Source organism: Perognathus longimembris, chromosome 2, assembly GCF_023159225.1.
Source record: "Perognathus longimembris pacificus isolate PPM17 chromosome 2, ASM2315922v1, whole genome shotgun sequence".
NCBI classification, from domain to species: Eukaryota; Metazoa; Chordata; class Mammalia; order Rodentia; family Heteromyidae; genus Perognathus; species Perognathus longimembris.
In genome coordinates this window covers 135,396,988-135,410,592 of record NC_063162.1, presented here as the reverse complement: position 1 = coordinate 135,410,592, position 13,605 = coordinate 135,396,988, and the positions used below count along the sequence as shown (strand labels likewise).

Here is a 13,605-nt window from a genome sequence, read left to right as displayed (position 1 = left end):
CTAAGCTCCTTGCTGTGGAGAGGAAGGGGAAAGAGTCATACATGGGCCTGCAAATCAGCAAACAGGGATCAAGGGGGACTAGCTTAGAGGCTGCCTACCACACGGGCACGCTGCTCTGTGAAGCTGGACTCCCCCAACCCTTTCCAGAGTTCCCGGCTGCACCCTCCACCCCAGGCTGAGGACTCCTTGAAGCAGAACCATCAGCTCTTGGAGGAGTGAGTTTACCTTTCAGGGAATTGGGCAATTTCATCTGTATTGCCACACAAAATGGCCAGAAACCAAACCCCTCCTGCCTCCTTCCCACAGTCCATCCCAATGTCCCCTCCTCTTGGCTCTGACTCCTCCAGAGCCTCACCCGGTTGCATTCATGGTTTTTCCATAGAAGAGCAACCCTTAAATTCCAGCTCCAGGACCTAAACTCAGAGTTGAGTACTGAGAAGGGGTCCATTCATCAGCCTTTTCGGCAGCTGCCTCTCCTGCTCCCCTCAGAGGCCTGCAGGCCTCTGGGGTGTGTCTGAGGCAGCCCCAAACTCCTGCAGGGGGCAGGCCTTGGACCCATCATCAGCTCCAGATTTGGGGGAAGCAGGAGGGAGTGATGAAGACCCAAAGTGGGAGGGTCCCGGCATAGCTGCGGAAGCCACACAGGGTACGTATGTCAACACGAAGGGGCCAGGAAAAGAGATTGAGGAGCTCCTGGAGTTGGGGAAGCCAGATCAGGTCAGAAGCAGGGATGTCCTCATCTCACATCCGGGGACTTTCATTATTCACTCACCCATCATCTCCCACCTTTCCTCTGGGGCTGGGCTCACCTGGGGATGGCATGACAGGATTGACAGCAGCTGTCTTGAGCACTGTCTCCAGTAGGATTCTGAAGCTGACATGGCGCTCAGGGAGGAGCCCCCGGAGTAACTGTTCCTGGCTGCCCAGATGTAGGGGAGGGAATGGAGTAGCAATCCCGGGCCACTTGGCCATTCTAATGAGTGCACTGAGTATGTACACAGAACAAGAGACTTGGTCCCATCTTGGATCACAGGTAAATGAGAGCATGATATTAAACAGGTAATTGGAAGGTGGGCTAGGTGCTCATGCCTATAATCCAGCTTCTTCAGAGGTGATATCTGAAGGTCACTGTTCAAAGCCAGCCTGGGCTGAAAAAGTCCAAGAGTCATCTATCTCCAATTCTCAACATATTTGTTAAAAATTTAGCAAAGCTAGAACTTTTTTGATTTGTTTTGGGTGCCAGTTCTAGGGGCTTGAATTCAGAGCCCGGGTGCTATTTCTGAATTTTGTTTTGTTTTTGTCAAGGCTAGTGCTCTACCACTTGAGCCACAGTTCCACTTCTGGATTTGAACCTTGATCCTCAGATCTCAGTTTCCTAAGTAGCCAGGATTACAGTTGTGAGCTATTGGTACCCCAGCTAAAGACTTAGCTTTTAACTACATATGCATGAATGTGAAGGTGCTAACTTCTTTTCTTTTAAAATTGGGAATCTTTTTTTTTTATACAAGCATTTAAATATTTTATCTCTTGGAAAAAACTGACCTCAATTATACTATTGCCTGGGAAATAAACTCTCTGCTAAGACAACAGATCACCACCCCAGAGGGTAGGGGTGTTAAGTTGTTCTCCTAATTCCTGGCCATCATTTCTCTCAGCCTTAGGAAACTCATGTGCAAAAAAGTTCTGAAAGACAGATCTATTTCCACAGAAAACATCCGCTTTCGGTTAGTTTATGAATATTCACAGGAGTCTGTATTGCTTTGGGAGAAAGATGGGCCATTCTTACGCAAGAACCCAATTTAAAAGCTTACGAAATCAGGGTCCTTTAAGTAGTTCTCTGGATTCAGAGCCTCTCCCGTCACATCTGCAGGGAAGCGGTGGCATTGCGTCCTCCCTTTTTAGATTTCTTTTGTTCGTTATGAAGACTTGCAGTTTTTAGGCTGGGCTCTGGCTTACATTTTCCTGTCTTGAATTTTCTTTGATTTTGCTACCAGAAGCAAAGGGCTAAGGAGGACTTGCCTTAATAATAGCCAAACAGAGAACACAGAGAGTGAGCCTAAACCAGCATGCTAGAACAAAGTGGGGTGTCCTTATGCAGAGGGACCCCAGCAAACAAGCCCAGGGCCAGGCATCTTGTGATGGTCTTGGGAAGAAGGGCTGCTGGTTCCCGTAGGGAGGATAATGAGGATAGGGTGGGTTGTGGCAGGCACGTGTGACAAGCAGGCACACACAAGCGTGCACACAGGGCAGACTGTGGGAATAAAGGTGGAGAGAGAAAGTGACTGCCATGACAGTCACAGGCCTCCACCCTGCTCCAAGCACAAGGGACTTCCTCGGCCCCTTAGGTCCAGTTCAGATGGGGTGTGTGTGTGTGTCTCTAGAACCTGACCAGACAGCTCTCAATATGAGCCTTTCTCCCTCAGATTGCTTAGAAGAGAACCCCACCACCCACCATAATGATGAGGAGCCAGGAAATTCACAGTTTAAGGTGAAAGTATGGGAGGGGGTCTCTCAGGTTGGGGATGGCAGGAGGCAGGGCTGTCTCTTGTGGCCAGGTGGGAGAAAGGACCCTTGCTGAAGCACCCTTGGGACCACATAAAATGGGTTTAAGCACAGCACCAGTGGCTCACACCTGTGATCCTAGCCACTCGGGAGGCTCAGATATGAGGGCTCCAATTTGAAACCAGCCCAAGCAGACAAATCAATGAGACTCCTATCTCCAATTAACCAGCAAGAAGCTGGAAATGGAGTTGTGGTTCACCTGGTAGAGTGCTAGCCTTGAGTGAAAAAGCCAAGTGAGAGTGCAAGGGCCTGGGTTCAAGTCCCAGGAATGGCACAAAAAAGGAGGGGGAAGGTTCAGCATATATGTGAATCCGGTGAAGACCGGCTTGGGATGTCCAGGTTCCCGGAGGGCCATGGCACCAGGACTCCCTCAGCCTGGGCCTAAAGTGCTTTTCCTTCCTAGGACCTGTCCCCGAGGGAAGAGTGGAGACAAGCAGAGCCTCTGATCCATGCGTCTCGGAGACCAACATCCAGGGGCCCACAGGAAGGAAAGGGCACCCAGAGAACCCCAGGGCTCCATAGTCAGGCCTCTCAAGGCCTTCCAGTACCCCAAGAGCCCCCTAAGGGGCTGGGCTCTAGCCTGGACCGGGAGACTGGACCGCAGACACTGTTGAGGATAGTTCCTCCTCCCGATCAGAAAGAAGGGACCCCTCAGAGTCAAAGTGGGGAATTTCCTCAGGATCAGAGAGGGGCGGCACCCCAGGAGGGGGAAAATGGGGCTCCTCAAACCCACAGAGGAAATAGTCCTATGTGCTGGAGAAAGGAGACTCGGCAGGCTCAGGAAATGAAAAGCCCTCAGTCCGGAGAAGACAATATGGCACAGGCCCGGGAAGTGGTTCAGGGAGAGGCCACAGTACATCCCGAGAGGGAGGGCCGTCTCCGGGGCCACCTGAGAGCCACCTGCCGGTCCCCAGGGGGAGAGACCTCCCAGGGTGGGGCAGGGGAGAGCCCGGGTCCCCAGGGAAGGACCACCCCGCGGACTCAGGTCAAGACGGAAGGGCAGAGGGAGAGGGCGGCTGTGGGGGCCGTCAGGAAGGGAACGTGGGCCCCTCCCCGCCAGGCCCCCCCAGGCTCGGAAGTCCGGATGCTCCGGAAGCCGGGGGTCCTTGCGGCTCTCCCTGGAGGAGATCCCAGCCCTGCGGAGCAGGAGGTGCTTGAGGCGAGGCTCCCGAGCGTGATCGGGGAGCGGAGGGGCGGCCCTGGGGACCCCAAGGCCTGGAAGGCCGCACGGCCGGCGCCCGCAGAGGAGGCTCGGGCGGCGCTGACGGAGACGGCGCTGCAGCGGCTGCTGGAGCTGCAGGGCGCGGCCTGGCGGCGGCACCGGCAAGAACGCGAGAGGCAGCGGCTCCGGGTGCGAGTCCACGCGGGGCCAGCGAGGGATCGGCGAACGACCCTTGGGCAGTGGGGTGGGCAGGCGGCAAGCCGAGGCGGAGCCGGGCTGACTGCCTCCTCCCCAGGTTCTGGAACGGCTCCGCATCGCCGGGAACCGCCATCGTCGGGTTCACCCGCTGGGCCTTCCAAGCTTGGCTCAGCTCCCGCCACAGGCAAGCGCTGGGGCTGCCCAAGGTGGGGCCGGTGCGGGATGGGGGGTGGGGGCTTGCACGCGATCGATCGCCCCGCCCCGGACTCGGTCTGTGCACTCAGGAGGACGCGGCCGGGAGGCGGCGCGCCCTGCGGGAGCAGCTGCACCAAGCGCGCCTGGAGAAAACCCGCCGGCTGCGGGCCCTGGGGGCCAGGTATGGGTGGGCAGGGACCTTGGGGGGAGGAGGGGAGGCTGGGAAGGGCCCCTTTTCACTGGCATTTGGATGACAGGTCATTCTCTCCTCAGGAATACCCAGACTTTTCAGGAACTGCTGTCCTCTGGTGCTGAGAAGCCTGAGCCTGGAGAAGCGCGCCCACCCTTTCCAGCCCCATCTGGCCATTGCTGGGTCCCCAGAGATATTTAAGGGGAAGGGAATTCATGAAAATGCAAGAGGGCGACCCCCCCAGGTCCTACGCAGTTTCAGAAGGGCCACAATGCAGCCTCGGGGCTGGGAGCAAAGACAGACAGACACCACAGTTCCCCTCCACCAGGAGGCCAGTCATTTCCTCTTCCCTCACTCTAAGCCCATGTTTGGCCCATGTCAGAAGGCCAGGTCCCGGGGGTCGAGCAGTGCAAAAGCCCCATTCTTGCGGAAGAATGACTCGATCTGGCACATCTTGCAGGAGATCATTCCTTGCCTGGCTGGAGAGCCTGGGAAAAGATATCAGAGGCCAGGAATGGGTTTCTGAGGGGGACTCAGGGCACAGAGTGATAGTGGGCTTGGCCCCGTGATTCTGCTGGTGTGCCTACTTTGTGTGAAGAAATAAAACGTGATTCTGAATACTTGGGGCTACAGGAAAATACAGGCTGGACACCTGGGAAAGCAGTGGTGGCAGTGGCCCCCCAATGGGCTTCCACTGTCAGCATGTTTCAGGATTTTCTGGTAGGATGGGGGGGGGGGGACGGGGATTGCAACTCTACTAGTCTCAAGGACAGACTGCTTTTCTTTCTTTTGCCAGTCCTGGGGCTTGGACTCAGGGCCTGAGTACTGTCCCTGGCTTCTTTCTGCTCAAGGCTAGCACTCTACCACTTGAGCCACAGCACCACTTCTGGCTTTTTCTGTTTATGTGGTGCTGAGGAATCAAACCCAGGGCTTCATGCATGGTCGGCAAGCACTCTACCGCTAAGCCACATTCCCAGCCTGCAGACTGCGTTTCTACCTCTGCTCCTCTCAGGCCTCACCTTCCCCTTTTGCTGAAAAGCTCTTCCCTTACTCCCTCCTAAGGGCTCTGAGGAAAACGAGGGAGCTTTCTGGGTAAACCATTAACCTTGCTGATCCCCAGCAACCCACCTTTTTTTGCTAAAGCACTCAAGCAGCTGGAGACTTCTGAGCAGTCTCCATGAAATTCATGAGACGCCCAAAGGACACTCGGCATCTCCCAAATCACTATCACTTTCCATTTCCTCATCTTCACTCTTCATAGAGAAATCCACTGACAGAGCTGTCTCCCCCCAACTCACAGGAGACAGACCAGCCTTCCTCACCAACACCACAGGAGGCTCAGGCTCCACCTTCCTGCCTCCCCCCAGGGTTAGATTCCAGCAATATGAGCTCCCTGGGTGACTTCTTTCAACCTCAGCATTAGGTGTTTTGTTTCCTTTTGGGGACTTGGTGGTTATAGTACTTGACCTTTGACCCCGGCCCAGTCTCTGCTTGTCAACAGCACTGATACTCAAGTGGTTCCTGAATTTGTGTTCTGAACTCTGACCTCACTCTGGAGGTCCAGACTTCCACATGTAACACCATTAGTCTACCATGGCATGGCAAGTCTCTTCCTATGCCCGCTAGCCCCCATCCTTCCTCAACCTACCCTGTCCAGCTAGGCTCAATATCTAGGTGTTGCCATTCAGTGGTTTCTCTCTTGCTCACGTTCAGAAAGTTCCATGGAGTCTTCCCTCAAAGCATTCAAACTGTCTCAGCCCCACTGCTAATTCTTCTAGTTGGAATGACCCTCTGTCTTGCCAGGATAAACAGATACCTAATTCACCTGCCAGATTCTGCATCTGCTGGCAGCTGTGGGCCAAGTGGTAGCGTGCTAGTATTGAGCAGAGAACGCTAAAGCTAAGGGACCCAGGATCTGAGTTCAAGCCCCAGTACTGGCATGCAGACACACTCACACAAAGGGAACTCAGGGTCACTCACCTGCTTAAAACCCTCCATTGGTTTCCCTTTGAACTAGAATAAAATCTAGGCTCCTCCCCCTGCCCTTTAGCTCAGCCCCCAGGGGCTCAGAAAGACCTTTCCTGACACTCGGCCCCTTGCCTCACCTCCTGCCATCACTCCCTAGTCTGAGGGACGTGCCCTTCCCTGGTGCATGTTTGTAAGGTGACTAGTTTGGGGGAAGTGGGGGCTCACCCAGCTGCCAGCCATATGTGAAGTTGCTGGTGATGGGGAACAAGTAGCGCTTCTCTGGAATGTCCAGTTTCCGGGTGTTGAGGTAGCGGTAGCGGCCTTGGAAGTCGTGGGAGATTCCTTCATACAGCAGGGCCCGGATGGCAGGCTCTACAGGGTACATTTCTGATTCAGGAAGAGCCTCTGGGACAGGACTGGGGGCCTTGGCAGGGCTTGCTTTGGGGACAGATGGGGCTGAGAGTGGGGTCTTGGGCTGCAGGGTAGGCAGTTTGAGGGGCAGGCGGGCTGCAGCCTTAGCCTTCTGCTTGGCCTTCAGTAATGACCCATACTTGCGGTGCCATTCACAGCGTAACATCATCTCCCTTAGATATTCCTCCTTCCAGAAATTCTGCCGCATGGTATCCATATTGAGCTGCCGCGCCATGGTGGCAAGGCAAGGGGCAGAACCAGGGGTGGCTACGGCTGAGGGATGAGCACAGCAGGCAGTCCTCCCAACAGTGGGTGGCCACCCTGGGCAGTCACCTGGCAACCAAGCTTCACCTCACACAGGGCCAGAGTCCCACCTTTAGCACACTTCACCTCCTGAGGTAGCCTGGGGTCAGAGTCCACTGCTCAAATGCCTTCATCCTCCAGCCTCTGGCAGAAACAAGGTTCCATCTAGAATGACAGGTTCCTAGCTTTCCTGGGCTTTCTGCTTTGGTTCTGGAGGGGTGGCGGGGGGGGGGGGGGGTGGGCAGCATACCAGTCCGTACCCCATACAGACTGAGGTAGGGAAGTCAGGGACCAGTCATATGGCCAGTCCTTGAGTTATGGCCACCTAGCCTAACTCTTCCCTCTGCCTGGCTCTTTGGCAGAAATGATTCCATCCATTCCAGTCTATTATTCCCCAACAGCCTTATGCCCTATGTGTCTTTTCAAGCAATCAGCCCATTTGGACAGAAGCAAGAGTATTATTTTAATATCAACAGTGACACTGTAACAGTATGGAACAGAGGTAGTGGAGAGAGAAGATGGGTTTCCTGTCCCCTAACCAAACTAGATTTTAATGGTAACACACCATCATATAGAAGTACCTCCCCTAGCCTTCTCAGTGGAGCGGGAAGGGGTGGGAATTGGAAACCAGGCAGGGGCTTGAAACTTCCATGGCAAGCCAGGAGAGAAGTGGTAAGGGATGAGGGGCCGAGGGGTTCCCTAGCGCAGGTCTTCAGCAGTGAACATGCCCTTGGCCCTGCGCAGGATGGAGTCTTTGGCCGCGTCATAGGGGTGCTCCTTGGAGGGAATCTCTAGCACGGCCGGAATGGAGCGCTGGTGGGCGTCCAGGGCATGCCGCACCATTTCTGCAATGTACTGGTTGATGAGGATGATGCCGATGTCGTCGCGGTTGAGAAACTGCCTGTTGGGGGAGACCACACACAAGTCCAGGATGGCCCAGGGGCTGCTGCAGCCCGCTGGAAGTTGGGCAGGGGAATGAGTGACCCAGAGGGCCTGGAGGACAAAGGGAAAAGCTGCTGTTCTAAACTGTCCATTTTAATCTTCCTTGAATGAAGCTGGGCCTGTAACCCAAGCTACTTAGGAAGCTGAGATCTGAAGATCATGACTCAAAGCCAGCCCAGGCAGGCAAGTCCATGAGACTTTTCTCTCCAGTTAACCACCAAAAAAACCCAGAAATGGAGCTGTGGCTCAAGCAGTAGAGTGCTAGCTTTGAGCACAGAAGCTCAGGATGGCACCCAGGCCTGGAGCTCAAGCCCCAGGACCAGAAAAAAAAAAAAGTATATATGGGTGCCCCTTTGTATCTGTATAAAGAAATTCCACCTCTGTACATCACCTTGTCAATAACATTTTAATTAAAAAACAAAACAACAATAACAACAAAAGAAATTCCAGAAAGATAATCTTCCTTCTGTTACTGACAGGGAGGGGAGGAAGACATTGAGGTGTAAAGACCTGATTGAGACGAGACTTCTCCACGCATACTTTTTTTTTTGGGGGGGGGGGCCTTTCCTGGTCCTTGAACTCAGGGCCTGAGCACTGTCCCTGGCTTCTTTTTGCTCAAGGCTAGCACTCTGCCACTTGAGCCACAGTGCCACTTCTGGCCATTTTCTGTATATGTGGTGCTGGGGAATCGAACCCAGGGCCTCATGTATACAAGGCAAGCACTCTTGCCACTAGGCCACATCCCCAGCCCCCACGCATACTTTTCGGATATTCAGTGTTTTAAGGTTGCTAGGTGTCGGTAGCTCACACTTGTAATCTTAGCTACTCTGAACGCTGAGATCTAAGGATCACAGTTCAAAGCCAGTCCCTCTTTCCACTTAACTGCCAAAAAGCCAGAAGTGGAGCTGTGGCTCAGGGATACCACCCAGGCCCTGAGTTCAAGCCCTAGGACCAGCACTAGAAAAAAAAAATCAAAATAAGGCTGATGAGACCACTGAACTCCTCAAGGTTTAGACTGATGAGTGGAGATGGAGAAATGAGGCAAAGACACATGATGAGAAAAGAAACTCAGTAATGCTGAGTGTGGAGTGTGGAATCATACTTTCCACAGATAGAACCTGCCACTGTGACCACCCCCAATCCATTAATTTACTTACTCATTAAAAACTATTGAGCACTGGAATAGGTTAGATTTGATGGTCTAAGATCCACTTTGGTTGGAAACATGCAAATTTCTTTTTTTTTTTTTTTACCCATACTGGGGCTTGAACAGGACTTGAGCACAGGCTGTCCCTTAGCTTTTTCACTCAAGGTTAGCACTCTACCACTTGAGTCATACCTCCACTTCCAGCTCTTTGATGGTTAATTGGAGATAGAGCCTCATGGACTTCCTTGTGCAGGCTGGCTTCAGACCACATTCCTAAGATCTCAGCCTTCTGAGAAGCTGGAATTACAGGCATGAGCCACCAGTGCCTGGCTTGGAAAGTTCTTGAAGTAAATTTGTCCTTCTCCAAGACAACTTGGGTCACTTTACCAGGCTCTTTACAGATCAGTGGATAGCAGCTGCCCAGGGCAGAGCCTATCCTACCCCAGGCAGAGAACCAGTCTCAGCTAGCATCTCTGGGTTGGGCTGTTTAGGGAAAACAAGTGAGAGCAGTTTATTTCTGAGACTTGGCATAGAAGCCCCAGAAAGAGAGTGAAGTAAACAACAAGAGGCTGTCATCTTAATTCTAGTCACCAAGACACCTTTTTGATGAAAGGGCATGCCTGCACCCACACTTCAAAGCTACTATCCTTAACCCCAGGCAGGAAGTGTGGCTTAAAGTACAATATCTGAGTAGAAAGCCAGACAATCTAGATGTGGTGGCCCTTGTGTTCAAGATAAAGGGAAATTTAAAGCAGGCTGAGCATCACACAAGCAGAGTGGGTACTAGCTTAAAAGAGGCACAAAGGGTTGCTTGCTACTGGGTTCAAATCCGAGCTGTCTCTTCTCATTGTTTTCTCGCTGGTAAGTGGGATTAACCCCTTCCTTAGGGGCGACGGTGAGCCTTTGGGGGATAAAGATACAGAAAGGTTCCTTTAAGGTGCAAAAGAACCCAGTAGATTGCAAGGCCCCGTAGACGGCTCTGCGGGTGACCATCACGGGGCCCAGAGGCAGCGCTGAGGCTGGGCGAGTCCACCGTCGGACTCCAGGCCTCCCGACACCGCAGGTCACGAGCTCTCTTCCCCTTCTTCCCTGACACAGGATCATGTGAGGACCGGACACAGCTCGGATCCCACCGAAACCCAAGGGAAACTGGCGCCTCCGCTCCAGGAGGGCGGACGGACTTCCAAGACCGCGTCCTCATCCCCGCGGGGGTCTGACACCTCGGTCCCCAAGGCACCTCCACCCTCTCCCCTCACCCGCACCAGGCAGGAGGGCCCAGTCAGGCCTCGCAGGCCACCGTACCGGAAGGTGTCTTCGATCTCATTGATGGTGGTATCCTTCTCCACCACCAGGAAATTAGGGTGGCGGTTCTTGTTAAGCTCCCCTATGCCGCCCAGCAGGAAGCCAGTCACCGTGTCCTCGTCCCCGATCACCGCGATGAGTTTACCCCTCCCCGCCATTCCCCCAGGCAGGTAGCGCTCAGCTCCGAGCCCCAGAAATCGCCGAAACCCCGCCCCGTCAGCGCGACGCCGATGCCCCGCCCTTCAGACAGGCGCACTACCGCTACTACCTTTTGGACATGCGCATTAGCAGCAATGCGCCTCGACCCAAGTACGCCTGCGCCTTAAAGAGAGCGAGAGGCCGAACAAGAGAACTACGATTCCCAGAAGGCTGTGCGGGTGCCGGGCTCTCACTGTTGTTCTGCAGTTCATTTATTCCTTCCTTGGTTCATTTGTTGGACGAAGCTTTTGTGGTGTTTTTGGAACAAGGTCTCGCTATGCAGCTCAGGTCGGCCTCCAACTTGCAATTCCTCGCTTGCGCTTCCCAAGGGCTGGGATGACAGGTATGTGCCACACCTGTCAGGACATATTTTGGAACAAGTGCTATTAGATTCTGAGACCTTAGAGAAGAAAACACACTATGTGGGGTGCTTTTTTTTTTGTTTTTCATTGTTTTTTTTGTCTTGTTTCGTTGTTGGTTCTGTTGAGATAAGGTCTCACTGTGTATCCCCAGGCTGGCTCTAAACTGACATTGATATCTCATTATGCCCAGCCATTGAAAAGACAAAGATGCTAGCCTTGAGCAAAAGAAGCTCAGGGACAGTGCCCAGGCCCTGAGTTCAAGCCCCAGGACTGGCAAAAAAAAGATACAGGGAGTCAACATACTAATACTGCCATGTCTCTGATGTTCTGTTTAAACAATAAAACCTGTGGCTCAAGAGGTAGATGCTAGCCTTGAGCAAAAAGAAGCCAGGGACAGTGCTCAGGCCCTGAGTCCTAAGTTGGGAATAAAAGAACACAAGCTGCTGAAATGTGAGGACTAAAAGCTAACTTGGTAGAATCTGACAGAAGGGACTCTTGAAGAACACTTCCTCCTAAGGGTTACTCATCTAAGTTGAGACCTGAAGGACCAGCATGGGGAAGGGATGGAAAAGGAAACAAAGTGTGGTAGACAATGAGAGCCAGCCATAGGAGGGCTTGACTAGAGAACATAAGGAGTTGGGGTTTCTTGATGGCAAAGCCTCCTGAAGCCACAGAAGGTTTCTGATTATAATAAGAGGGTGATGCTGACAGATTTATGCTTTAGAACCTTCACTGTAACAGTGCAGCTTGCAGAGGGAAAGACCAGAAAAGGAGAAACCAAACTGGGGGGACATTGTAGTGGGAGGTGATGGTAGCTGGGATTCAGGTAGTGATAATGGGGGATGTGGAACAGATGGAGTCATGGAGTTGAGTCATACTTAGAGACATACTGCATACTAGTGACTTTTTGATTATAGGTGTTAGGGGAGGGAAGAGAGAGGCATCAGGAAATGTAAGCATCTGGCCTGTATAGCTAGATGCAGAGGAGCAGCATTTCTTGATCAGGTCAGAGAGGACAGAACCACTCTTCCCTTTCGACAAACAGGCCCCCTGGTGTTGACCACAGGCAGAGAATGGGGAGGGATGGGGCAGGTGTAGGGGCACTTAGTCCAGTCTCTGGCACACACAGGTCCTCAGTGGTCACAGGTGGTTGGGTACACAACGGAATGAATTCACTTTTAATGGGTTTGTCAGGTGAAATAAGGAGCTGGGACAGTGCCACTTTTTGCCATTACTCCTTTATTCGATCATCATTTATCAAATGTAGCTACTCTGAGATTGAGGACATAAGCCTCATAAAATGATTCTGTCTTTAAGAGCTTCCTGCAGGGCTCAGGGGAAGGTAAGACATCTCAGGGGAAAGGCGGACATGTGATAAAGAGAAGCTCTGGAAAGGTTTTAGGGGGTAGACCCAGAGAAAAGTTGGGGGCAGTACCTCCTCCTAGGTGAGGACTGAGGAAGCAGACAGGCCACAGAGCCAAGAGCGGAAGAGGATCAGGGTTAGCGAAGGATTGACCCCCACCCTGTTTTCCCAGGAGCATACCAATACCAGGCAACCCACGAAAGATATGTGCAGACTGCCTGACACAGCAGTGGGGCCTGAGCCTGGCTCTAAACATTCCATTGTGGACCTAGTCTATAAGGCTCTGAGGCCAAGCTGTGAGGCCAGGAAAGGGTTAAGAGGCTGGAAGACTAAAAACTGTATCCTGTAAAGGTCAGACTGTCTGGGCAAGACAGGTGTAGAGATGTCTGAACATTAAAAGTGTGAGACCTTGGATAAGGGAATACATACTCTATTCTCTGCCTGCACCTGCAGTCACCACCCTATATTCTAAACTCATGTAATCCCTGTCTCCTTGCTCAGAGCCTATAAAACCCTTGACTCCAACCCAGCCTCCCCTTCCCCCATCTCCAAGCCCACAGGAAGACTGTGTCCCTCACTGTTCTATATCAATAAACAGTCCTCACTTGTGGAAGACTGAGTCTGGCCTGTTTCCTTCCTTTCTCTTCCCTTTTCCTAATGAGCTGGAACCACTTGTGATTTGGGTCTTGTCTGGTAGCACTACCACCAAGTGTCCAAGGACAGGTGTATTGCTTCTGATCCTACTGAGGAAATGTCTTGCCCTGTTCTGCAACTCAGTTGCTCATTCCCATACTGATTCATATCTACATTAGACCTCTCAGGGACCCCTTTGTGGGACCCCCCTTGAGCTGCAACAGTGGAGCCAGCCAAGGTCAGATTACGTCAGACAATGGTAGAAGGAGTCCAGGAGGAAACTTATCCAAGTGAGGCTTAGAGGTGGAGAAGCCATAGGCCCAGGTTTGACCCAGACCCCAGAGTGAAGTTTTGGGGTACATATGGTCCTACCTGCCACCTGGATATGGATCATTCCTATTTGAATTGGTGCTCACTGTTATAAGGTCCTAATCTGAAGTGTGAGCCATGGGGAAACTGGCCTTCCAGTAGTCCTAGTGCAGCTAGCTTTCCAGAATAGTCCACTCCCTGCTACCACCCACCAATCTTCCAACTCACTTTAGATTGATCTCCACCCTACCCTCATTTTTCAAGTTTCCTGCCAACATCCTAGACCTCATTTCTTCTCCAGGCCCTACCCTTCAGTCTGGGTCAGGCCTCCTAGGAGCAGCTACCCTTCCTCTGTCCCTC

The 13,605-nt window shown here is 52.6% G+C and overlaps 2 protein-coding genes across 2 annotated transcripts; both read right to left on the bottom strand.

Moving 5' to 3' along the window:
• Positions 1-4,667: 4,667 nt before the first annotated feature.
• Positions 4,668-7,295, bottom strand: Atp6v1fnb (ATP6V1F neighbor). Its single transcript, XM_048340187.1, has 2 exons — positions 6,501-7,295; positions 4,668-4,795 (listed from the first exon to the last, which is right to left on the bottom strand). The coding sequence occupies exons 1-2, from the start codon at positions 6,919-6,921 to the stop codon at positions 4,686-4,688; spliced, it is 531 nt and encodes a 176-aa protein (XP_048196144.1). The 5' UTR covers positions 6,922-7,295; the 3' UTR covers positions 4,668-4,685.
• A 132-nt stretch (positions 7,296-7,427) lies between these two features.
• Positions 7,428-10,581, bottom strand: Atp6v1f (ATPase H+ transporting V1 subunit F). Its single transcript, XM_048340189.1, has 2 exons — positions 10,381-10,581; positions 7,428-7,890 (listed from the first exon to the last, which is right to left on the bottom strand). The coding sequence occupies exons 1-2, from the start codon at positions 10,536-10,538 to the stop codon at positions 7,689-7,691; spliced, it is 360 nt and encodes a 119-aa protein (XP_048196146.1). The 5' UTR covers positions 10,539-10,581; the 3' UTR covers positions 7,428-7,688.
• Between the last annotated feature and the right edge of the window lie 3,024 nt (positions 10,582-13,605).

What these genes read in the sequence shown, in the direction of transcription:
- Atp6v1fnb (XM_048340187.1), bottom strand. Translation starts at nt 6,921, where the DNA reads ATGGCGCGGCAGCTCAATATGGATACCATGCGGCAGAATTTCTGGAAG. An exon ending in CACATATGGCTGGCAGCTGG is followed by an intron (nt 4,796 to 6,500) that starts GTGAGCCCCCAC and finishes ATCTTTTCCCAG; the next exon opens with GCTCTCCAGCCAGGCAAGGA.
- Atp6v1f (XM_048340189.1), bottom strand. Translation starts at nt 10,538, where the DNA reads ATGGCGGGGAGGGGTAAACTCATCGCGGTGATCGGGGACGAGGACACG. An exon ending in GAGATCGAAGACACCTTCCG is followed by an intron (nt 7,891 to 10,380) that starts GTACGGTGGCCT and finishes CTCCCCCAACAG; the next exon opens with GCAGTTTCTCAACCGCGACG.